Consider the following 26,743-nt stretch of genomic DNA (forward strand, 5'->3'; position numbering starts at 1 on the left):
GTATCTTCCTGCATAAAGTTTGCAAATAACTTTTTCAGACCTCATTGACAGTGTGACACATAGAAGTATTGGTAACGGACTGATTTTTACTTCTGGGACCCAGTCACCTGACTTGGTCAGGGTTACAAAAAGGTTAACAGCCCTGTTTCAAGGCTGCGGTCAATATTTTCTGGCTCCACTGGCCACTTCATGTTGCACTTTAGGCTGTTTTGGAAAACAAATGCAAATACAATTTATTAACCAAAAGTAACCATCACAGACTAATACAGCCAGATGATGATAAAAAAAACTACACACAGACATACCTAGGATTGGGTTCAAGATGTCTAAGTCATTAACTAACCTCTCAAGATTGTCTGAATAGATGATCACTTTTTCTCAGCACCATCCCTTTCACAATAACCTGTTAGGCTGCTGAGAAGAACCCACCAGCTCAAACCTGTGTTTGCTGCTCTGGTCTGTTGCCCTTAGCAGTGTCTAGGTGGGTATATGTTATTTCTGTAAGCACATGAACACTGCCAGTAGCATGCTGACTGTTCTCAAGAAATAGAGAGCCAGTATTCTTGTAGTAGGTTATATCTCTCTGACACCCTTTTGGAAAGAGGGTGGGTGCCGCTCTTGTCTCAGAATCCAAAGCACAGCTAGATATCTGTGGGGGGTGCCTTATGGGGATGGGTGGGTGTAAAAGTAGTCCAAACAAAAGTCAGTATACTTCCACATCCCACAGAAGTCTACAAGGCCTTTGGAAGGCAAGGAAGAAAAGAAAAACAGAAAATAATGTGTTCTTCTCCTTTCTGAGAGGGCTTGGTCAGCCAAGGCTCTCTGGTTGTTTCCCCAGTCAGCAGATCCTGCTTCCAGCTCCTGCTTCAGGTATGTCCATGACCCCAGCAGAGTTGCAGATCAGGCTGAGCAACAGAGCTACCAGGCCAAGAACCCTCCTGCTGATTTGCTGTGCATCAGGCTCCAAAGACTCCCAGCCTACTTCTGCTCCAGCCTTCCCTTTCCCATATTATCCTTGCCCTGCACTAGCCTCACTCCAGTCTTGTCATTGTTAGCATGACAGGGGAGTTGCCACTTAGTTAATATGTCAAAGCTGAAAACTCTTATTTTTTGTGTGCAGGACAGCCCTTTTTGGGGATTGGTAGGTCAATGGAGCTGCTGATTTCTAGGTCATCACAGTCCCGCAAGCAAGGGTGGCAGCAGGAAAGGCACGTGTCTTTTTAACCTTCTCCTCCTGTTACCTGCCATAAGGGGCTGCTGTTTACAGGCAGACTGGTTGTCCCCCTCCTCTTTGCCTCTCTCTGCTGCTATTTTCTCAAGTCCTAGCTCTGTGTCTGCAGCGTGTCTCATTGCAGAGCAAGTGGAGAAGATCTGGCAACATCAGAGATGCGGCGGGGGGGGGGGTAGCATTAGACCCCTTAGAGTGAGGCTTGGTGTGCATGGGAGGGAGACTTCATTTTAATGGAATTTTGATTGGCACCAGCATCACAACAGGTGCGGTGGAGGACTAATTTCTCTGCTGTTCACATATATGGCTATAAATCAACAGTGTGAACATATATCTCCGTTTACATTTTTTAATTCTTTGTTTAGAATGACAAAGAATGAATTTCCCTTCAGTTCTGGGCACTTCAGAAACCTGTAGCCGATGGCGAATAAACAAGTAGCATTCCGAAAGAACAGGAACATTCGTGCAAAGAGGAGCAAGCCGATGTCAGAAATGCAGTGAGGTTCATAGCATACTGTGATTGCTACTAAGATTATTAATCAGTTAGACATTCAGTGCACAAGCTATCAGCAGAACACTGGATATTGTACTCCCCTAGGGTCGGTGTTACTCCCCTACACAATCCCAGAGGAACACACCTTATATAGTAAATACATTACTTCTGTTAAAGAGCATTTAATTCTTTGTTTGTTCTGAATTCAGGTGTTAAAGGGCTTTGGTACACATTAATTGAATTAGATTAAAATCTTCTCATTGGTCTGTTAATTTGAATCACATGTTTTGTACAGGTGGCTCAGTTTGAAATCTTACCTATGTTTAATAAGATCATACCTGTCTCTCCAAAGGAGATTTAAATTTGCGGGTCTGCCATCTGCAACACTAATGTGCAGGGTCCTGGTATGGAGAGACCTGTGCAGAGGTAGGGAGAAACTGAAAAAACTGGGATTGCTCTTAAGTGGAAATAGATCTGGAACTTAACAGTCTCATGCTTAATTCTGAGTGACAGCATAGACTGCTTTTTCATAGCACTTGTGGTTGTCAGGGTACTGCTGTGCATGAACGGAGCGAGAGAGAAAGAGGGTGTAGTCTTTTTTAATATTGGCTTCTTATGAATGCAATAGGGGAGAACTGTAGAAATTGCACAACAGTACTGAAGCGATACAGATTTTTCTGCTCTGAAGCAAAAGGCAGCCTAGTACCAGGCATTGTCAAATAGTATTAATTTTGTTCAAATGGTCAAGTTTGCCGCTTTTTCAGTGTAAAAGGTGTGTAATAGGCATCATGGTCCTCTTGACCTATCAGCAGAAATATGAACATCCTGCAGAAATGTTTCTTAGCCAGCTCTCTAGGGGTCTTCCATGGAGAGCAAAAAGCAAGAGCAGGTATCATCATAATACATCTCACCACCCTCTGCTGAACTTTAATTCTCTAGCCCGATAGCCAGAACTACTGTGCATGTTTTTTAGCACCTGGCGACCTACTTTGCATGGAGTTGCACTGATATAACCAATGCTCAACCTTGCATTTCATCATCGTGTCTCAGTGCCATCAAGTACTGCTGTAAAGTCACAATGAACCCATCACAATGCAATATCAGTATCTCATGTTTCAATTACTTTGTGACTTTTTGCAACTTTCTTTGACACAATATCACCTGTCTATTCTTGTCCATTGGCATAGACAAGGAATGATATTGGTCAATCCCATGTGTTTGGCTCAGCCCGTAAGCTACTGCCTCGTGTGTATCAAGCACCCTGGGGACTTCTCATGTGGTGGGGGTGCTGCATTTGTTGGTACTCTGATCAAATCCGTCATCATGACTTGTATGCAGGGCTTCAAAGAGTTGCAGGTGGCCTTAAAGCCATACACTAAATGTCATTGCAGGAGAGTCAGAGGCCCAAATCAACCTTGGCTAATTCATGGTGATGCAGATGGCAAGTCCTGCTCCAGCAAGATCTGCTGCACCCCAGTGTGAATTCACATCAGGGGAGAGTTGGCCGGGTTTCTATTGTTGCCTTCCCTTGGGAGGCTTCTCTGATGGAGGGGCTCTAATGATGTCCATCTGGTACAGGGCTCAAATATTCTCTGAGATGGTCCTTCTGTAACCGGAAGGGGAAACGTTGGCAGGGAAGGGAGGGGAAGATTGCACTGTTGCAGTCCATGCTGAGCCTTTTCTATGGCTCAAAAGGATTTCAGACTTCAGGGTTGTCAATCAAGCATCTTTTACAAGCATCACATTCAGTTTACAATGGTAAAAAGAAAAAAAATGTTTAATTTAAACACTTATTTTAATGTATTTTTATCTTTATTTTCAGGATGAATAAGAGATACTTACAGAAAGCAACAAAAGGAAAACTGCTAATAATAATATTTGTTGTAACATTCTGGGGGAAATTAGCATCTGGGGCAAACCACCACAAAGGTAAGAAATTCTGCTCTGAATTTATTGTAGAACATGTAATCTCTATCAAAAGACTAGAATTGTCTAGCTTATTGGCCCCATGTCACTTTTTCTATGCTGATTTGCTTCTCAAGGTAGCTAGTCCACAAATCAGTGTTGAGAGAAGTGTCAATGAGCAGGGATATTTTAATTTCTTGAGGATTACTACCATGTGAATTTAAGTATTCTAATTCAATTGTTGTGAAAGTCTGACTTTAGCAACTACTCTGTAATTTTGTTATCTAAAATGGTAAAGCTGAAAAATTGACTAAACACATAAAGAAGCTTCCTTCATAAAAATAGATACATCAGCCAGAACATGCAAGTGCTGTAGATGAGTTCTTGAAATGAACCTCATAAAGAAACAATCTTCAGTACCATGTATTCTGCTATTGCATGCAAACTATCTGTTAAGAGCTTTCAGAGTGGTAGCCGTGTTAGTCTAGATCAGCAAAAACGAGGAGTCCTTGTGGCACCTTAGAGACTAACAAATTTATAAATTTGTTAGTCTCTAAGGTGCCACAAGGACTCCTCGTTGTTTTATCTGTTAAGAGTAACTTCCTGGAGAGTGTGCACTGAACATTATTGTCTATTTCCTCAATAAAAATAAAAGAGCTGGGGGAGACCCCTGTTTTCCAGTTTCCCACTCTCTCTGTGCTTGCTAGCACTTGGACACTGGTGTTGTAACAGCATTTCCAGTAACTTTGGCTATATCAGCCTCCTTTCATCCTGGCATTTCTAGCCTCTAATCCAGCGGTGGGCAAACTTTTTGGCCCATGGGCCACATTGGGGTTGCAAAACTGTGTGATGGGCTGGGTAGGGAAGGCTGTGCCTCCCCAAACAGCCTGGCCCCCACCCCTTATTAGCCCCCTCCCACTTTCTGCCCCCTGACTGCCACCTTCAGAACCCCCGACCCATCTAACCCCCCTGCTTCTTGTCCCCTAACCGCACCCCGGGACCCCACCCCCTATCCAACCCCCCTGCTCCCAGTCTCCCAACCTCTATTCACACCCCTGCCCCCTGACAGGCCCCCTGTGACCCCCCGCCTATCCAACCCCCCCTTGTTTCCAGAGCTAGACATGCTGCCGCGCTGCTCGGCAGGAACTTGCAGCCCCGCCGTCCAGAGTGCTGCCTGCACGGCAGCATGGCTGTGGGAGAGCGGGGACAGGAGAGAAGGGGCCGGGGGCTAGCCTTCCCAGCTGGGAGCTTAAGGGCCGGGCAGGATGGTCCCATGGGCTGGATGTGGCCCTCAGGCTGTAGTTTGCCCACCTCTGCTCTAATCTATATATACATGAGGCTTGACAGTTCCTGGCAGCTTATAAATCTTTCTTCTTTTTTATTCCCTTTTTATGGCCAGGGCCCCAACCCAAGGAAAGACTTCCCTTGACTTATGAATTAATATGAGACAACTTCCTGTTCTTTCTATAATCAAATACAACTTCAGAAGCCAACTGCAGCCTTTGCAGTACAATATGATTTTGTGGTTCACATCTCCCCCTGCAGTGTCTGCACATTGGCAATTTGTCTTCTGATTCCAGTTCAGAATAAACTAGGAAGGCATGAGTAAACTAGAAGTGGGAGATGAGTGTCATTCAAAAGTTATGGAGTTAAGTAGTAGGGAGTGACATAATAAAGAAAATCGTTACTTCTTTCTATTGAAGTTTATTTTATAATTTTATTTTTGTGTGAAGAGTATTCTATGGGAAAGTATTACCTATATCTAGCAGTCAGATTTTTTTTTCTCTGTGGAGATATTTTCCTTCATAATTGATTAATATTTTAGGATGCAAAGGCATTTTCTATGCAATCTCTTTAGATTTAAATTTAGTTGTGGCCAAAAGAGATTCTGACATGGTTCAGCAAACCACTGAAGCTGGGGTCACGCCTTGTTGGAGCCACGTTCAAAACTTTGTAAGCTTGTGTTAGTTCCTGATTCAGCCAAAATCCAGTTTAAACTGTGCTGAAATCTGGCTGTTACTTTTGCTGAAAGATCCTTGTATTAAGGGTCTGTCTTACGTATAAACCAGCTTTATTTTTTATAAAAACCTTTTTCGAAGATCACATCAGGAATTACCGCTGTGTAATTGAGAGGAAATGCTGGCCCACTAAGTTCAACTTTCCAGATATATGCCTACAAATGAGATCATAACAGGGGCTATTTCTTTTCTGGGCCACAGTTGGTATTCTGAATCCCAGACTTGGAGGAGAGAGAACTGGAAAAAAATTGATGTTGATGTTTTTATTTTACAAATGTGGGGGGAAAGAGAAAGCCAGGTTATTTTGTGTTCATATAGCTTAACAAAAGCTTTCTTTTTTACAACTGTAACTTTACAGGCCTTCAGCAAATAATGTGAAGGAGAGGTTTTGAGCTTTTGGGGAAAAATAAAAAGAAGAAACATGACTGAATTATTTAATCTAGCAAACTGTCTACTTTGCATGAAGATTTTTTGGTTGTGGATTTAGTACACGTACAGAACAGCTATATTGTTTATATATGGGGAAATTTCAAAGTACAAATAAGAATCAGGCGCTCAATTCCCATTGACTTTCAGTAGAAATTGTGTTCCTAACTTCTCTTTGGGCCTTTGAAAATTGCCCCCATGGTCAATACTTGGAAGGAGCTTAAGGACTACCCAAGGAGGACTTGATAAACATTCACTTTAGAATACAGTTTCCAAATATGCATTAATACAATGGTTACTTCAGTCATGAAGGACAGGCAGGGCAGAAAAGGTGGGGGAATAGCACTGTATGTAAGGGAGCAGTATGACTGCTCAGAGCTCCGGTACGAAACTGCAGAAAAACCTGAGTGTCTCTGGATTAAGTTTAGAAGTGTGTGCAACAAGAGTGATGTAGTGGTGGGAGTCTGCTATAGACCACCGGACCAGGGGGATGAGGTGGATGAGGCTTTCTTCCGGCAGCTCACGGAAGCTACTAGATCGCATGCCCTGATTCTCATGGGTGACTTTAATTTTCCTGATATCTGCTGGGAGAGCAATACAGCGGTGCATAGACAATCCAGGAAGTTTTTGGAAAGCGTAGGGGACAATTTCCTGGCGCAAGTGCTAGAGGAGCCAACTGGGGGGGCGCTTTTCTTGACCTGCTGCTCACAAATCGGGTAGAATTAGTGGGGGAAGCAAAAGTGGATGGGAATCTGGGAGGCAGTGACCATGAGTTGGTTGAGTTCAGGATCCTGACGCAGGGAAGAAAGGTAAGCAGCAGGATACGGACCCTGGACTTCAGGAAAGCAGACTTCGACTCCCTCAGGGAACGGATGGCCAGGATCCCCTGGGGGACTAACTTGAAGGGGAAAGGAGTCCAGGAGAGCTGGCTGTATTTCAAGGAATCCCTGTTGAGGTTACAGGGACAAACCATCCCGATGAGTCGAAAGAATAGTAAATATGGCAGGCGACCAGCTTGGCTTAATGGTGAAATCCTAGCGGATCTTAAACATAAAAAAGAAGCTTACAAGAAGTGGAAGGTTGGACATATGACCAGGGAAGAGTATAAAAATATTGCTCGGGCATGTAGGAATGTTAGCAGGAGGGCCAAATCGCACCTGGAGCTGCAGCTAGCCAGAGATGTCAAGAGTAACAAGAAGGGTTTCTTCAGGTATGTTGGCAACAAGAAGAAAGCCAAGGAATGTGTGGGCCCCTTACTGAATGAGGGAGGCAACCTAGTGACAGAGGATGTGGAAAAAGCTAATGTACTCAATGCTTTTTTTGCCTCTGTTTTCACTAACAAGGTCAGCTCCCAGACTGCTGCGCTGGGCATCACAAAATGCAGAAGAGATGGCCAGCCCTCTGTGGAGATAGAGGTGGTTAGGGACTATTTAGAAAAGCTGGACGTGCACAAGTCCATGGGGCCGGACGAGTTGCATCCGAGAGTGCTGAAGGAATTGGCGGCTGTGATTGCAGAGCCACTGGCCATTATCTTTGAAAACTCGTGGCGAACCGGGGAAGTCCCGGATGACTGGAAAAAGGCTAATGTAGTGCCAATCTTTAAAAAAGGGAAGAAGGAAGATCCTGGGAACTACAGGCCAGTCAGCCTCACCTCAGTCCCTGGAAAAATCATGGAGCAGGTCCTCAAAGAATCAATCCTGAAGCACTTGCATGAGAGGAAAGTGATCAGGAACAGCCAGCATGGATTCACCAAGGGAAGGTCATGCCTGACTAATCTAATCGCCTTTTATGATGAGATTACTGGTTCTGTGGATGAAGGGAAAGCAGTGGATGTATTGTTTCTTGACTTTAGCAAAGCTTTTGACACGGTCTCCCATAGTATTCTTGTCACCAAGTTAAGGAAGTATGGGCTGGATGAATGCACTATAAGGTGGGTAGAAAGCTGGCTAGATTGTCGGGCTCAACGGGTAGTGATCAATGGCTCCATGTCTAGTTGGCAGCCGGTATCAAGTGGAGTGCCCCAAGGGTCGGTCCTGGGGCCGGTTTTATTCAATATCTTCATAAATGATCTGGAGGATGGTGTAGATTGCACTCTCAGCAAATTTGCGGATGATACTAAACTGGGAGGAGTGGTAGATACGCTGGAGGGGAGGGATAGGATACAGAAGGACCTAGACCAATTGGAAGATTGGGCCAAAAGGAATCTGATGAGGTTCAATAAGGATAAGTGCAGGGTCCTGCACTTAGGACGGAAGAACCCAATGCACAGCTACAGACTAGGGACCGAATGGCTAGGCAGCAGTTCTGCGGAAAAGGACCTAGGGGTGACAGTGGACGAGAAGCTGGATATGAGTCAGCAGTGTGCCCTTGTTGCCAAGAAGGCCAATGGCATTTTGGGATGTATAAGTAGGGGCATAGCGAGCAGATCGAGGGACGTGATCGTTCCCCTCTATTCGACATTGGTGAGGCCTCATCTGGAGTAGTGTCCAGTTTTGGGCCCCACACTTCAAGAAGGATGTGGATAAATTGGAGAGAGTCCAGCGAAGGGCAACAAAAATGATTAGGGGACTGGAACACATGAGTTATGAGGAGAGGCTGAGGGAGCTGGGATTGTTTAGCCTGCAGAAGAGAAGAATGAGGGGGGATTTGATAGCTGCTTTCAACTACCTGAAAGGGGGTTCCAAAGAGGATGGCTCTAGACTGTTCTCAATGGTAGCAGATGACAGAACGAGGAGTAATGGTCTCAAGTTGCAGTGGGGGAGGTTTAGATTGGATATTAGGAAAAACTTTTTCACTAAGAGGGTGGTGAAACACTGGAATGAGTTACCTAGGGAGGTGGTAGAATCTCCTTCCTTAGAGGTTTTTAAGGTCAGGCTTGACAAAGCCCTGGCTGGGATGATTTAACTGGGAATTGGTCCTGCTTTGAGCAGGGGGTTGGACTAGATGACCTTCTGGGGTCCCTTCCAACCCTGATATTCTATGATTCTATGATTCTATGATTGCCTATTGCATCATTAATCTTCATTTAAAGAAGTTCCTAATAACATATTGATATGACAAACCTTAATTACTTTGAAAGAGCCTCTGCAGTTTATTAGATTAATAATCTACATTTTCAAAGAAATCTTTACATTTCTATTGCCTTAGTCATATTACGGTCCAGTTATTAAACCCTTCTCTTTTTCTGAAAGCTACCGTAAAACAAAGAAGACATTAATCCATAGTAGATGGTTTAAAAAATGTTTTGCTGTAAACACTGAGTACACCGCAGTTGTGAACAGCTGATTCTGAGAACTCAACAATTAGCCTTCTTGCACCTAAGAATTTAAGGGGTATGGCAGACATGAGAAACTCTAATTCAGTACCACGACAAGGGCACAGGGCAGAGTATCCATGGCCAATTTTTTAGGCCCAACTGCCAACCATGTCTCTTGAGCCTGCAGCAGCCAGGGTTAGAACCCAGAATTTCAGACTCTTACTGTTCAGTGCAAGATCAACGATGTTCTATGACCTGCACTCTGTCAAGATGTCCAACTTGACTTGCATTACTGAAATCTGTCTTGAAGACACTGCTGGACCAGTGTTGCCTCAGCTACATGTTACAGGGTACTTAGCACACTATCCCCTGAGTGAATTCCTGAGTGAATAAGGTAGAACATGGAGTTATTATGCTCTTTGCATCAGACCTCAAATACAAGACAGGCTCAACTGCAAAAACAAAAGCCACCCCAAACAACCCACCCCACTTGTGTGCATCCATCAAGTGTGTGAATCCAGGGATGAGCCCAATATTGACACTCTTCTTATCTATAGACCATCTAACAGGAGTGGGTAGAGTAGCATTTCTGTTATGATCTTTCCTTTCAGAGGGGCTGTGGTGCAGTTTCATCTGGATAGGTCTTGCCTCTGGAGACCTTTACACTTCGTCCTATCCATCATGTTATTCAACATATTTGTAAGCCCCTTTGGGTGATCATGAGCCTCAGTGCCTGCAGTAGAAAACAACACCGAGCTTTGAATGTCTACTAACCTCACTGTGTTCAGAACTAAATGCAAAGCTCCCTTTTTGTCTTAGCTTTCTCTCACTAAGCTTGTGCTCTCCCTCTCACACATACGTGCGCGCACTCACACGCTACCTATTGGGAAGAAAGCTCCTACATGCTGGGCTGAACCAGGAATATTATTTCTTTTTAAATACTTGGGAGACATTCATGCTACAGGGATGAGTGCCTTATCAGAACCTAGATCCATAGGGGGCTGTGAATCAGTACACAGAATTAGATCCCCTTTGTGCTGTAAGAGCTACACACAAGAAGGCAAGTAAATAATGGAGTATCAGTCTTAAAAGGACACTGGCAAGGTTACTAGCCTAAAAACTGATATACCTGGAGAGAAGCTCTAACAGGAAGATTTTTATCTACAGAAATCCGTAAAGGTATTTTATTTTTAAACTGGTACTGATCCTCCTCCCCCTCAGGCCCTGCAGAACAAACAAATGTGCAAATATATAGTGCTCACTGATAGAAATGGCAGGCAGACATCAGTTCAGCATCAGTGGCTGCCTGCTATCTCTATCAGAAGGAACATAAACTGATGTGCTGAACATCAAATCACATCCCATTTTTAAGGTTTCAAGCAAGAGGAATGATCATCTTGGAAAAGTACATTGACATGCCCTTGTAGATACTCCTTTTTTAGATAAGACCACTGTTGAAGTTCAACCATTTCTAAGCCTAATATCTAGGCAGAATCCCCAAAACCAGAATTTCTTGGGGGGTTTTGTTTATTTGTGCCATATCCTTAACATAACTCAAGTTTTTGTGTGTTGATAAAATATAAATGCACCAAAGTAATTTCACTAAAGGAATAAAGCATACTTTTGAGATCTGAGTGTAATCTAATGAATGTTCAAGTACAAAAAACAAACTTTCTATTGCATTTTAAATTCTTGGACAAAATGAACAGTTATCCAAAAACATCACTAATAATAAATGTCTCTGCTTGTCAGAAGAAATTTGTTACTGAATCAAAAATTACTCAAGATTGATAATGAAGTAACTGAGTCTCTTTGGACTTACTAGGTGAATGTGAAGTGTTCAATGACTGAGAGACTATTTTATTTGAAAAAAGTAAATGAAATTACTCAGCTCATGCCTATATATTGGATAAAATACAAACATGTTTTTAATTGATATTTTTTTAAAGTATAATCATGCTCCTGATTAACTTGCCCTGTTGTACTAAGCTCTGGTCTACACTAGGAATTGAGGTCGAATTTAGCAGCGTTAAATTGATTTAACCGTGCACCCGTCCACATGACGAAGCCCTTTTTTTCGACTTAAAGGACTCTTAAAATCGATTTCTTTACTCCACCCCCAACAAGGGGATTAGCGCTGAAATCGGCCTTGCTGGGTTGAATTTGGGGTACTGTGGATGCAATTAGATGGTATTGGCCTCCGGGAGATCCCAGAGTGCTCCATTGTGACCGCTCTGGACAGCACTCTCAACTCAGATGCACTGGTCAGGTAGACAGGAAAAGGCCCGCGAACTTTTGAATTTCAGTTTCCTGGTTGGCCAGCGTGGCAAGCTGCAGGTGACCATGCAGAGCTCATCAGCAGAGGTGACCATGATGGAGTCCCAGAATCGCAAAAGAGCTCCAGCATGGACCGAACTGGAGGTATGGGATCTGATCACTGTATGGGGAGAGGAATCCGTGCTATCAGAACTCCGTTCCAGTTTTCAAAATACCAAAACATTTGTCAAAATCTCCCAGGGCATGAAGGACAGAGGCCATAACAGGGACTCGAAGCAGTGCCGCGTGAAACTTAAGGAGCTGAGGCAAGCCTACCAGAAAACCAGAGAGGCAAACGGCCGCTCCGGGTCAGAGCCCCAAACATGCCGCTTCCATGATGAGCTGCATGCCATTTTAGGGGGTTCAGCCACCACTACCCCAGCTGTGTTGTTTGACTCCTTCAATGGAGATGGAGGCAACACGGAAGCAGGTTTTGGGGATGAGGAAGATGATGATGATGATGAAGTTGTAGATAGCTCACAGCAAGCAAGCGGAGAAACCGGTTTTCCCGACAGCCAGGAACAGTTTCTCACCCTGGACCTGGAGCCAGTACGCCCCGAACCCACCCAAGGCTGCCTCTCGGACCCACCAGATGGAGAAGGGACCTCTGGTGAGTGTACCTTTTAAAATAGTATGCATAGTTTAAAAGCAAGCATGTTTTTTAATGATTAATTTGCCCTGGCATTTGCGGCTCTCCTGGATATACTACCAAAGCCTTTGCAAAAGGTTTCTCGGGAGGGCAGCCTTATTCCATCCACCATGGTAGGACACTTTACCACACCAGGCCAGTAGCACATACTCGGGAATCATTGTAGAAGAAAGCATTGCAGTGTATGTTTGCTGGCATTCACACAACATCCATTCTTTATCTCTCTGTGTTTATCCTCAGGAGAGTGATATCATTCATGGTCACCTGGTTGAAATAGGGTGCTTTTCTTAAGGGGACATTCAGAGGTGCCCGTTCCTGCTTGGCTGTTTGCCTGTGGCTGAACAGAAATGTTCCCCGCTGTTAGCCACAGGGAGAGGGGAGGGGGCAGGGGCTAGCCACGTGATGGGGGGAGGCAAAATGCGACCTTGGAACAAAAGCACATGTGCTATGTATGTAATGTTAACAGCAAGGTTTACTGTGAAAGTGTACCCATTGTTCTATAAAATGTGTCTTTTTAAATACCACTGTCCCTTTTTTTTTCTCCACCAGCTGCATGTGTTTCAAGGATCACAGCATCTTCTCCTTCCCAGAGGCTAGTGAAGATTAGAAGGCGAAAAAAACGCACTCGCAATGAAATGTTCTCTGAGCTCATGCAGTCCTCCCACACTGACAGAGCACAGACGAATGCACGGAGGCAGACAATGTCAGAGTGCAGGAAAGCACAAAATGACCGGGAGGAGAGGTGGTGGGCTGAGGAGAGTAAGTGGCGGGCTGAAGAGAGGGCTGAAGCTGAAAGGTGGCGGCAGCGTGATGAGAGGAGGCAGGATTCAATGCTGAGGCTGCTGGAGGCTGCATATCAAACTAATATGCTCCAGCATATGGTTAAGCTGCAGGAAAGGCAGCTGGAGCACAGACCACTGCTACAGCCCCTGTGTAACCAACCGCCCACCTCCCCAAGTTCCATAGCCTCCTCACCCAGACGCCCAAGAATGTGGTGCGGGGGCCTCCGGCCACACAGCCACTCCACCCGAGAGGATTGCCCAAGCAAGAGAAGGCTGGCATTCAATAAGTTTTAAAGTTTTAAACTTTTAAAGTGCTGTGTGGCCTTGGCCTTCCCTCCTCCACCACCCCTCCCGGGCTACCTTGGCAGTTATCCCCTATTTGTGTGATGAATTAATAAAGAATGCATGAATGTGAAGCAACAATGACTTTATTGCCTCAGCAAGTGGTGATCAAAGGGAGGAGGGGAGGGTGGTTAGCTTACAGGGAAGTAGAGTGAACCAAGGGGCAGGGGGTTTCATCAAGGAGAAACAAACAGAACTTTCACACCGTAGCCTGGCCAGTCATGAAACTGGTTTTCAAAGATTCTCTGATGCACACCGCACCCTCCTGTGCTCTTCTAACCGCCCTGGTGTCTGGTTGCGCGTAACCAGCGGCCAAGCAATTTGCCTCAACCTCCCACCCCGCCTTAAACGTCTCCCCCTTACTCTCTCAGAGATTGTGGAGTGCACAGCAAGCAGTAATAACAGTGGGAATATTGGTTTCGCTGAGGTCTAACTGAGTCAGTAAACTGAGCCAGTGCGCTTTTAAACATCCAAATGCACATTCTACTACCATTCTGCATTTGCTCAGCCTGTAGTTGAACAGCTCCTGACTACTGTCCAGGCTGCCTGTGTATGGCTTCATGAGCCATGGCATTAAGGGGTAGGCTGGTCCCCAAGGATACATATAGGCATTTCAACATCCCCAATGGTTATTTTCTGGTCTGGGAATAAAGTCCTTTCCTGCAGCTTTTGAAACAGACCAGAGTTCCTGAAGATGCGAGCGTCATGTACCTTTCCCGGCCATCCCACGATGAAGTTGGTGAAACGTCCCTTGTGATCCACCAGTGCTTGCAGCACTATTGAAAAGTACCCCTTGTGGTTTATGTACTCACCGGCTTGGTGCTCTGGTGCCAAAATAGGGATATGGGTTCCGTCTATGGCCCCACCACAGTTAAGGAAACCCATTGCAGCAAAGCCATCCACTATGACCTGCACATTTCCCAGAGTCACTACCTTTGGTAGCAGCAGCTCAATGATTGTGTTGGCGACTTGCATCACAGCAACCCCCACAGTAGATTTGCCCACTCCAAATTGATTCCCAACTGACCAGTAGCTGTCTGGCATTGCATGCTTCCACAGGGCTATTGCCGCTCGCTTCTCAACTGTGAGGGCTGCTCTCATCTTGGTATTCATGCGCTTCAGGGCAGGGGAAAGCAAGTCACAAAGTTCCATGAAAGTGCCCTTATGCATGCGAAAGTTTCGCAGCCACTGGGAATTGTCCCAGACCTGCAACACTAAACAAGTCTGTGCTTGTTTCCCGGGCCCAGAATCGGCATTCCACGGCATGAACTTGCCCCATTAGCACCATGATGCCCGCATTGCCAGGGCCTGTGCTTTGAGAGAAGTCTGTGTTCATGTCCTCATCATTCTTGTCACCGCGCTGACGTCGCCTACTTGCCCGGTTTCACTTTGCCAGGTTCATATACTGCTGGATAATGGTTGTGGTGTTTAATATGCTCCTAATTGCCAAAGTGATCTGAGCGGGCTCCATGCTTGCCGTGGTATGGCGTCTGCATAGAAAAAAGGCGTGGAACGATTGTCTGCCGTTGTTCTGACGGAGGGAGGGGCGACTGATATCATGGCTTACAGGGTTGGCTTACAGGGAATTAAAATCAACAAAGGGGGTGGCTTTACATCAAGGAGAAACAAAAGCAACTGTTATACAGAATGGCCCCCTCAAGGATTGTACTCAAAACCCTGGGTTTAGCAAGCCAATGCTCAATCCACTAAGCTATCCCTGCCTCTGGTATTTCAGGCAGGATTTCACAGAGGGAGGGAGGGGGGAGCAAATGAATACAAAACAAATCTGGTCTATTTCTTGTTTTGATCCACTCCATCTATCTTTTACATCTTTGGCTGGCAGCAGACGGTGCAGTAGGACTGCTAGCCATCCTCATCTCCTGCCTGCCCAGTAGAAGATGGTACAATAGGACTGCTAGCCATCCACATCTCCTGCCTGCTCACCATAAGATGGTACAATAGGACTGCCTGCAGGACTAAAGAGAATGACCTGGTCAAGTCACTCCTAATTTAGTCCCTGCACCCATATCTGCCCAGGCGCTCCTGACTGACCTTACCGAGGCAGCCAGGAGCATCCCGGACATGCTGAGGATGGTTTTCAGACCTATTGCACCATCTGCTGCCACAAGGCAATGGGTTGCTGCTGCTGTGTAGCAATGCAGTACCGCATCTGCCAGCACCCAGGAGACATATGGTGACAGTGAGCTGAGCGGGCTCCCTGCTTGCCGTGGTATGGCATCTGCACAGGTAACTCAGGAAAAAGGCACAAAATGATTGTCTGCCATTGCTTTCACAGAGGGAGGGCCTGATGACATGTACCCAGAACCACCCACGACAATGTGTAGTGTAGGAGAGGGCATGGGACACCAGTTTATCTACAGATGCTGGAATGATATGAAATGAGAAACCTATTTGTAGCAGTAGCAATAGCAATCTCCTACTTTCAACTGCTGCAGAGTTATTTCCTGAAACAACCATGCTTTAACAGAGAGTCATCCTACTACCTCAGTGCAAAACTTCATCTTTCCTTTGAAAATACAAGCGACATTACCGAAAATATGTGGGGAATTCCGGATGCTCTAAAGTGCCCTTGACAGAAGTAAGTATTGCAGTTGTTAGTGGACCAGGTTAGATTCACTACTTGATTTCAGTTATTCTCCTCAGACTTCTAATTTCTCTTGTATTCTGTTAAAATAAAGTGAGGCCTAAAACTAGCTATGGATGGTGTGGCAAAGTGTTGGTGTTCCACTTTGTGGCTAGGTGCAGCATTGCAGGGTTTTCTGTTGTCCTGCTATGCATGTCTGCTAGTGGTCTCCTTTAGTCTTGTGACTCGACCCTCTGGCTGGTCCACCTTTGGTCTTGCCTCTTTTGGGGCAAACCAGAGTTGTTCTTCAAATGACTGCACATGTCCATGCCATTGCAGGGATGTGTGTGTGCCTTGTGCACAGTTGTTGTAGAACTTTTTCCATCAGTGGTGCTTGTCTGGATGGCTTGAGAGCCCTCTGTTGCTGTGTGCTACTGCATGGCACTCAGTGACCCACACCCCAGCTGCCTAAAATATTTGAGGGAGTCTCACACCAGTGACAAGAGTCACATTTGTGGAGGGGTTTAACCTGGCTTGTAAGAAGATAGAACAGTGAGACTTCAGTGTCTCCTTATGGAGGCAGCATTTCACCCTACATAGAATCATAGAATCATAGAATCATAGAATATCAGGGTTGGAAGGGACCCCAGAAGGTCATCTAGTCCAACCCCCTGCTCAAAGCAGGACCAATTCCCAGTTAAATCATCCCAGCCAGGGCTTTGTCAAGCCTGACCTTAAAAACCTCTAAGGAAGGAGATTCTACCACCTCCCTAGGTAACGCATTCCAGTGTTTCACCACCCTCTTAGTGAAAAAGTTTTTCCTAATATCCAATCTAAACCTCCCCCACTGCAACTTTAGACCATTACTCCTCGTTCTGTCATCTGCTACCATTGAGAACAGTCTAGAGCCATCCTCTTTGGAACCCCCTTTCAGGTAGTTGAAAGCAGCTATCAAATCCCCCCTCATTCTTCTCTTCTGCAGGCTAAACAATCCCAGCTCCCTCAGCCTCTCCTCATAACTCATGTGTTCCAGTCCCCTAATCATTTTTGTTGCCCTTCGCTGGACTCTCTCCAATTTATCCACATCCTTCTTGAAGTGTGGGGCCCAAAACTGGACACAGTACTCCAGATGAGGCCTCACCAATGTCGAATAGAGGGGAACGATCACGTCCCTCGATCTGCTCGCTATGCCCCTACTTATACATCCCAAAATGCCATTGGCCTTCTTGGCAACAAGGGCACACTGCTGACTCATATCCAGCTTCTCGTCCACTGTCACCCCTAGGTCCTTTTCTGCAGAACTGCTGCCTAGCCATTCGGTCCCTAGTCTGTAGCTGTGCATTGGGTTCTTCCGTCCTAAGTGCAGGACCCTGCACTTATCCTTATTGAACCTCATCAGATTCCTTTTGGCCCAATCTTCCAATTGGTCTAGGTCCTTCTGTATCCTATCCCTCCCCTCCAGCGTATCTACCACTCCTCCCAGTTTAGTATCATCCGCAAATTTGCTGAGAGTGCAATCCACACCATCCTCCAGATCATTTATGAAGATATTGAATAAAACCGGCCCCAGGACCGACCCTTGGGGCACTCCACTTGATACCGGCTGCCAACTAGACATGGAGCCATTGATCACTACCCGTTGAGCCCGACAATTTAGCCAGCTTTCTACCCACCTTATAGTGCATTCATCCAGCCCATACTTCCTTAACTTGCTGACAAGAATACTATGGGAGACCGTGTCAAAAGCTTTGCTAAAGTCAAGAAACAATACATCCACTGCTTTCCCTTCATCCACAGAACCAGTAATCTCATCATAAAAGGCGATTAGATTAGTCAGGCATGACCTTCCCTTGGTGAATCCATGCTGGCTGTTCCTGATCACTTTCCTCTCATGCAAGTGTTTCAGGATTGATTCTTTGAGGACCTGCTCCATGATTTTTCCAGGGACTGAGGTGAGGCTGACTGGCCTGTAGTTCCCAGGATCTTCCTTCTTCCCTTTTTTAAAGATTGGCACTACATTAGCCTTTTTCCAGTCATCCGGGACTTCCCCGGTTCGCCACGAGTTTTCAAAGATAATGGCCAGTGGCTCTGCAATCACAGCCGCCAATTCCTTCAGCACTCTCGGATGCAACTCGTCCGGCCCCATGGACTTGTGCACGTCCAGCTTTTCTAAATAGTCCCTAACCGCCTCTATCTCCACAGAGGGCTGGCCATCTCTTCCGCATTTTGTGATGCCCAGCGCAGCAGTCTGGGAGCTGACCTTGTTAGTGAAAACAGAGGCAAAAAAAGCATTGAGTACATTAGCTTTTTCCACATCCTCTGTCACTAGGTTGCCTCCCTCATTCAGTAAGGGGCCCACACATTCCTTGGCTTTCTTCTTGTTGCCAACATACCTGAAGAAACCCTTCTTGTTACTCTTGACATCTCTGGCTAGCTGCAGCTCCAGGTGCGATTTGGCCCTCCTGATAACATTCCTACATGCCCGAGCAATATTTTTATACTCTTCCCTGGTCATATGTCCAACCTTCCACTTCTTGTAAGCTTCTTTTTTATGTTTAAGATCCGCTAGGATTTCACCATTAAGCCAAGTTGGTCGCCTGCCATATTTACTATTCTTTCGACTCATCGGGATGGTTTGTCCCTGTAACCTCAACAGGGATTCCTTGAAATACAGCCAGCTCTCCTGGACTCCTTTCCCCTTCAAGATAGTCCCCCAGGGGATCCTGGCCATCCGTTCCCTGAGGGAGTCGAAGTCTGCTTTCCTGAAGTCCAGGGTCCGTATCCTGCTGCTTACCTTTGTTCCCTGCGTCAGGATCCTGAACTCAACCAACTCATGGTCACTGCCTCCCAGATTCCCATCCACTTTTGCTTCCCCCACTAATTCTACTCGGTTTGTAAGCAGCAGGTCAAGAAAAGCACCCCCCCTAGTTGGCTCCTCTAGCACTTGCGCCAGGAAATTGTCCCCTACGCTTTCCAAAAACTTCCTGGATTGTCTATGCACCGCTGTATTGCTCTCCCAGCAGATATCAGGAAAATTAAAGTCACCCATGAGAATCAGGGCATGCGATCTAGTAGCTTCCGTGAGCTGCCGGAAGAAAGCCTCATCCACCTCATCCCCCTGGTCCGGTGGTCTATAGCAGACTCCCACCACTACATCACTCTTGTTGCACACACTTCTAAACTTAATCCAGAGACACTCAGGTTTTTCTGCAGTTTCATACCGGAGCTCTGAGCAGTCATACTGCTCCCTTACATACAGTGCTACTCCCCCACCTTTTCTGCCCTGCCTGTCCTTCCTGAACAGTTTATAACCATCCATGACAGTACTCCAGTCATGTGAGTTATCCCACCAAGTCTCTGTTATTCCGATCACGTCATAGTTCCTTGACATCACCAGGACCTCCAGTTCTCCCTGCTTGTTTCCAAGGCTTTGTGCATTTGTATATAAGCACTTGAGATAACCTGTTGATCGCCCCTCATTGCCAGTATGAGGCAGGAGCCCTCCCCTCACAGACATTCCTGCCTGTGCTTCCTCCCGGTATCCCACTTTCCCACTTACCTCAGGGCTTTGGTCTCCTTCCCCCGGTGAACCTAGTTTAAAGCCCTCCTCACTAGGTTAGCCAGCCTGCTGGCAAAGATGCTCTTCCCTCTCTTCGTAAGATGGAGCCCGTCTCTACCCAGCACTCCTCCTTCATGGAACACCATCCCATGGTCAAAGAAACCAAAGCCTTCTCTCCGACACCATCTGCGTAGCCATTCGTTGACTTCCACGATTCGACGCTCCCTACCTAGGCCTTTTCCTTCCACGGGGAGGATGGACGAGAACACCACTTGCGCCTCCAACTCCTTTATTCTTCTTCCTAGAGCCACATAGTCCGCAGTGATCCGCTCAAGGTCATTCTTGGCAGTATCATTGGTGCCCACGTGGAGAAGCAGGAAGGGGTAGCGATCCGAGGGCTTGATGAGTCTTGGCAGTCTCTCCGTCACATCACGAATCTTAGCCCCTGGCAAGCAGCAGACTTCTCGTTTTTCCCGGTCAGGGCGGCAGATAGATGACTCAGTCCCCCGGAGGAGAGAGTCCCCGACCACCACCACCCGCCTTCTCCTCTTGGGGGTGGTGGTCGTGGAACCCCCAACCTCAGGACAGCGCATCTCATGCCTTCCAACCAGCGGAGTCTCCTTCTGCTTTCTCGCCCCAGACATATCATCTGGTCCACTCTCCGCAACGATACCTGTGGAGAGAACATGAAAGCGGTTAGTTACCTGTGTCTGTGTTACTGGAACCCGGACATTCCGCTTACCTCTTCTGGAGGTCACATGTTGCCAAGCTTCTTCACTGGTCTCTTGGCTCCTCTGTGCAACCTGCTCTATGTCTGTAGAGCTTTGTGCCCCTAGAAGCCTATCCTGAGTTTCGTCCAGGAAATCCTCAGTTTCCCGTATGCAACGCAGGGTTGTTATCTGTTGCTCCAGACCTTCAATCTTCTCTTCCAGTATGGAGACCAGCTTGCACTTTGTACAGACAAAGTCGCTTCTGTCCTGTGGAAGAAAGACAAACATGGCACATCCAGTGCAGGTCACAACAGCTGAACCCCCCCCTTCCATATCACCTTCCTACTATGAGCTTCCTCAGAGCAGTTTGCAAGACGTAAGCCTCACTGGGCTCCCTCCAGGCGAACTCCCAGGCAAACTCCTGCTGTGTGCTGCTCTGCTGTCCCCGCCGCTCAGCTGGTTCTCCGCCGCGAAGCTCTGGCTATTTTTAAACAGCCAGGCTTCCCTGTCGCAAACAAACAGACACCCTACTGCCCGCCCCCTGCAGGCTAGCAGCCAATCAGACGCTCACTCAGGCTCTCACACTGCCCCCCCAGCAAACACACGCTCGGATACTTCCTCAGCAAGCAAACAAACACACACTCGGATACTTACCAGTCCCAGGCAAACTCCTGCTGTGTGCTGCTCTGCTGTCCCCGCTGCTCAGCTGGTTCTCCGCCGCTCAGCTGGTTCACGAAGCTCTGGCTATTTTTAAACAGCCAGGCTTCCCTGTCGCAAACAGACACCCTACTGCCCGCCCCCTGCAGGCTAGCAGCCAATCAGACACTCACTCAGGCTCTCACACTGCCCCCCCAGCAAACACACGCTCGGATACTTCCTCAGCAAGCAAACAAACACACACTCGGATACTTACCAGTCCCAGGCAAACTCCTGCTGTGTGCTGCTCTGCTGTCCCCGCTGCTCAGCTGGTTCTCCGCCACTCAGCTGCATGTGTACATGCATGTGTACATGCATGTGTACTCTGAGTACAGTGCGTGTCCCAAGTTGTCTTTGGCACTGTGTTCTGTGTCTCCATTACCAAAGAGGAGACAAAGAATTTCCAAGGACATGGTGCCTGGTTCAGCAAGACCTTCGGTACCGAGGCCAGCTAGAGGCATGGACTCTGGGTGGGACTCTGCAGGGAAGTGTTCCCCAGAGTGTTCCTCTGCTATAAGAAGGCGGGAGGGGGAGCTATCAACTTCAGAACCTGTGCCAGTTCCATTGAGGCTGACTCCTGAAAGCTCCTATATGCCAGACTGAAGACCCAATTCCAGTGCCAACAACACTGAAGATGTACGCTGCTGCCAGAGAATTGCTTAAACTTTTGGTACTAGTGTTCCCGGCAGTGCAGGAAGGGTTTCAGCTGGTATTGGCAATTGTAGTTCCTACACAAGCCCTGCAAAAGCATGTGGTATTGATGCTGCTTCCACTAGCTAGGAAGCTGGTACATTTCAGGTGCAAGTACCATTAATATCCTCAGTATCACCATCTCCAGGTTAGACTTACCTATCTCTTGTCCACACAGGTTCTGCAGCTCTATCGGTATTGCAGGCTTCAGAGTCATCTTTGTTGGATTCGGAAGTGGCGTCTTTTGTATCCCGTTCTAGGCAGGAAGCCTACCCTCCATTGGAGCCTTGGGGGTCTGTGGTTGTCACAGCAGTGGGCACATCGCAAGGGGCAATGGCATGCGTAACCATGGGGCCCACCATCACCGTGTAGTGTCCCTCCCCCTGCTAGGATCTCCCCTCTGCTGTCTGAGTGGACTTCCCCGGGGCGCACTGAGATCAGCCCTGACAACATTCTCTGATGCCCCATACTAGTACTAACGCAGCTTGGATGGGGTGGACTCAGCAGCTCGATCCATGGCATCCATGGCATCTGCCATGTCTATGAGGAAGTGTTTGTGGCTGCAGTCTTCCTCCCGAAGTACAGCAGACCATCCAAGACTTGCTCTTTTTAGGATCCCTTCCACTATTCTGTATAGAATAAAAAAATCCAGGGCCACATTGAAGTCACTTGGAATCTGCACACTGGCAACAAACAGGGAGCAGTTCTGGCCCCAAGAGGCTCACAGATATCAGAATTTATACCATGTCCCCAAGAGTTGCCAAGAAAAAGGGCAAGAATTACAGGAGGTGACCACAGCACCCCCTCCCATCTGTGACAGCAAGTTCCTGTCGACCAGCAGCCCAGTCTAAACATGCATTTTGATGCATTTGTCTAGGGCAGCATAGCAGTACTTACAGACCAATCTGCTCTGGCCCATATCTTTGCCAATCATCTATCCTACTTCCTTTGTGCTTGGATTCATGTCACATTGGATCTGGAATATTCCCTTCAATTTGTTTCTATCCCCCTTTATCACCCCACTTTCCCATCCCTCTTCGGAGACCATTCTAATGAGACCACTCTTCTGTGGGAGATCTAATCTCTCTTTCTAGTAGGAGCCATAGAGGAAGTGCCTTTATTCTGTAGGGGGAAAGGTTTTATTCCCAAAGCAAAAGGCTGTCTCAGGTCTATTGTAGATCTAAGAGTTACACAAGTACCTGAAGGAAATAAAGTTCCACATGAGTACTGTTGCTTCCATTATTCCTTCCCTGGAACAGGGTGACTGGTATGCTGCCCTTGATTTAAAGGATGCTTACTTCCACATGGCACTCTGTCCAAACCACTGGAAGTTTCTTAGGTTATAGTGAATAGAACCCACTACCAATTCACAGTATTTCCATTCAGCCTCTCAGCAACCCCTCGTGTTTTTACAAAGTTCATGGCACCTGTAGCTGCGTATCTGAGGAGATTGAGAACCCATGTATTCCTCTCCCTGGCAACCAGCTGGTGAGAGTCCAAACTGAGTCTCAAGTACTGTCCAGCATTGCTATCATTCAGTCCACCTTCAATCCACTGGGGCTATTACTTAGTCAGGACAGATCAATTCTAAAACTTGTGTAAAAGAGTTTTTTTGGAGCATTCCTGGATGCTACAAAAAACAGAGCATTTCTGCTCCAGTCAAGGTTCCAAATGCCCCAAGACCTGGTCTTGGAACTAGAAGCACATCCTGTTACCACAGTGCACACTTGCCTCTGACTTCTGGGGATATGGCAGCATGTACCTACTTAGTACAACAAGCCAGACTAAGCCTCTGAAGGCCTCAGGGATGGCTAGTGTTGGTGTATGTCCCCTGTCGACATTATCTGGTAAGCGTGATTTGCAGAGGTAATTTTGTCCTCTCTGGACTGGTGGGCAGACCCTCAGAATATTTATCCCTTTGTTTTTCTGCAACCAATGCTCACTTGGGTCATGGATGCCTTGTCCCTGGGTTGCAGGGCACACGTCAAAACCCTGCAAACTCAAGGGTTGTGGCCCTCGCAGGATCCGAGGACTCATCTAAACATCGGGGAGCTACATGCTCTCCATCAAGACTGTCAGCCTTCTGCCCACATACTGTGGGAAAATAGTCCTTAAGGCCTCTTAGGTCCAGGGTTTTCCTGCTAGTACTCTGTGAGGCCACAGGAGAACCCAGTCTCTGCCTTTATCATGGGCTCCAGCCCAAGGACCCTTGTAGCAAGTGGTTACAGGTCTCTGTGATCAGACTTCTTGCTTCTTCCCTGGGCTACTTCCTACATCAACCCACCTTCTCCTCAGGGGACTCATTCTCAGCAGGGGTCTGCCCTGGGCTCAAGCCCCTCACTTGAGTCCTTAAGAGAACAAAGGAAAAGAAACTAAAGTAACGGAAATAAAGAGCAGCACCAGCTTCTCTGTCCTACTGCTCTGTTCTCAAAGGCAGGCAAAGGTGTATCTTGGGCTCTCTGCTGTGGTCCTCTGTGGGAGCTGAGGGTGAGAGGTCCATCCGCCTCCCCACACTGAAGCCTTCTGAACTGAGCTTCACCCTTTTTTATGCTCCTTCTCCGAGATTCTCATGCCTCAGAGGTGCAGCAGGAGGGGCTGCCTGGGCCCGAAGCTGCTCCTTAGCTCCTTCTTGCCTGATGCAGGGTTTGTAATACCCATCACAAATGGATTATAAATTGCTATTTACCCTGAAACAACTTCTGAGTAATGTACAGGGTCTTTTGTTTGCTTTTGTGGCCAATGGGCTAAAAGGCTGCAGATTCTGAAGGAGGCATGATATAATTTAATCAGACGTAGTTTGGGGACTTTATTAATTTATTTGGAGTACTCCAATTTTTTAAATGATAAATCTCTTGAAAGTTAAAGAATTTTAAAGCAGGTACAAGAGACCAATACGGGCTAGATTGTGCCTAGTCCTGTAGGAAGAGCTGGAGACACCTTTAGCTCTACCTTGCGGAGAAGCTAGATACAATTTTAGGCCTTTGCTTCCAGCATTCAACAGGAGAACTTTAGTGCCTACAGTGGCACTAAAACCCCATTGGATCAGGGAGGGGCAAGGCCATGATTCAGCCTGACCCTGCAGCAGATGAGTTTTCGTGGGGAGAGTCAATATTCTACCTTGTTAAAAGGTGTAACAATGGCTGCTGTGTGCATTGCCCCAACACCCTTCTTGCACTGTGCCTATCAAATTCACTGCTATACTCTGGCTACTTTGTGCTGCTCCTGTGATGCAAAGCTGCTGTTAATATGGCTTAAGTGGTGGGTTATGCCAGGTTTATGGATGCTTTACATCACCAGAACAACATAAAGCAGCTGAAGCGTGCAAGTGAATCTGGCACAATGCCTCTAGGAGCTGCCACTGATGTGGGCTGCGTCTTAGAGTTTAGTCCTTTGTTGTTGCTGCAGCCTTTTCCCTTGGGAAAAAATTCTACTTTTAGGCCAGGTCTACACTACAGACCTATATTGGTATAATTATGTCACTCAGGTGTGTGAAAAATGCACACCCCTGAGCACAGGCGTTGATTTTCCAACGTGCCGGGGGGTGCTCGACTCCTGGCTCTGACCCAGGCCCTACCCCCACCCCACCTTTCCCTGCCCAGTTCTGCCCCCTCCCTGAACATGCCACATCCTTGCTCCTCCCCCCATTACCAGATTTGCCCGTTACTTTGGGGTATACTCATTTATTAGGGTTAATCTTCTGGGGGGTGGGGGTGGGGGAGGGGTTCTGTAATTCTATCAATGTACTGCTTGTGTCACTTGTGTTTTTATATGGAGCTCCACTTCTCCCTTCTGCAAGTCCCCTCCCAATGGAACTCACCTGCAGGACCTAGGTTCCCCAGGGCTGGGTTCCTCTAGCCACAGAACCAGATCAACACACACACACACACACTAATAGAGCAAGTCTGAGTGGACCAGGCCAATCAGCACTTTCAAGCTGCCACCCTTGTATGCCCCTGGGCTCAATAGGCTGGGCCAAGCAGCACTTTCAAGCTGCAACACTTATATGCCACAGGTACCGCACCGGGCTAGAGTAAGCCTGAGAAGTCTGGGTCGAACGGCACGTTCAGGCTGTCCCTGGACTCAGTGGACTGGGTCTAGCAGCACTTTCAAGCTGTCACCCTTATATGCCCCTGGACTCAGTCGTTTGGGTCGAGCAGCACTTCCAAGCTGCCACCATCGTATGTCACAAGTTCAGCACATCCCTATCTGCATTTCATGTTACAGCTGTACTGGTAGTAACCCACTTGATGAGCAAACCCCAGGGTATTTTTGGGCGCTACAGGGATCTTTAGCTTAGGTAAGAGAAGCTTTGCTGCAGAGTAAATGGGGAAGCTAAAAACACAAAAGAGTAAAGTTCAGAGAGAGAAGCAGCTTAACCATAAAAGTTATTTATTGAATAACAGTGATAACTACACAAGGAGAGCCTAAACAAACATAACAGCTACATTATTAAAGGTTACAAAAGTCATATATAAAAAACTATACCTGAATATACAAGTCAGGGTTAGAAAGTTATACCTGATAGAAAAGAGATAGAAAAGAAAACAGAGAGAGAGAGAGAACTCACCGCTCCATGATGCTTGAACTGGTCAGGGTTCCCAGGTGACGGTGGTATCTCAGGGTCCTGAGTGCTGGAGACAGGCAGAGGCCCCAGCACAAATCAGTCAGGAGAAGATGAATTCCAAGTGGAACTGTTGCAGAGTTTGGATCCATGCATCAGAACACTTACTTGAGTGGGTAGGGGTTTTTTGTAGGGAAACAACAATGGTTCAAGGGAGAACACTAGATTTGTTTATGGATAAACTGATGACTCGGTGGTTTTCTTTAGGCTAGACAATAGGGGCTGATCACTCCTAGCGATGGGTGTTGTTCCTTCTAGGGAGCTCACAATGCAATTAGGCAGCTTCAGTATTTTGGATATCAATCAAGGATTCATTACTAGAATTGGTCTGATAACTGCTGAGCTGGGTGTGTGCAGGCATAGGTTCATTAACATCTGGAGCAGAGATTCCCCATGATGCAGCACTTCCCTGCTTTTTTGGTCCCAGAGTTCAGTGCAGTTCTTGCCTTGGAATATCCGTTCTCCTTT

At 46.8% G+C, this 26,743-nt stretch overlaps 1 protein-coding gene across 4 annotated transcripts in view; it reads left to right on the top strand.

Annotated features, from left to right (window-relative positions):
- The window catches only part of TAFA2 (TAFA chemokine like family member 2), a 295,636-nt gene that overhangs the window by 205,011 nt on the left and 63,882 nt on the right, over nt 1-26,743 (top strand). For all 4 annotated transcript variants that reach the window (XM_084625487.1, XM_084625490.1, XM_084625488.1 and 1 more), the window contains exon 2: nt 3,544-3,650. In XM_084625487.1, coding sequence (XP_084481613.1) covers nt 3,545-3,650 — 106 coding nt within the window. In that variant the 5' untranslated portion in view covers nt 3,544. The remainder of the gene's footprint in view (nt 1-3,543; nt 3,651-26,743) is intronic.

The sequence above is a fragment of the Lepidochelys olivacea genome, assembly GCF_965140295.1.
Source record: "Lepidochelys olivacea isolate rLepOli2 genome assembly, chromosome: 1".
Classification (NCBI taxonomy): Eukaryota; Metazoa; Chordata; order Testudines; family Cheloniidae; genus Lepidochelys; species Lepidochelys olivacea.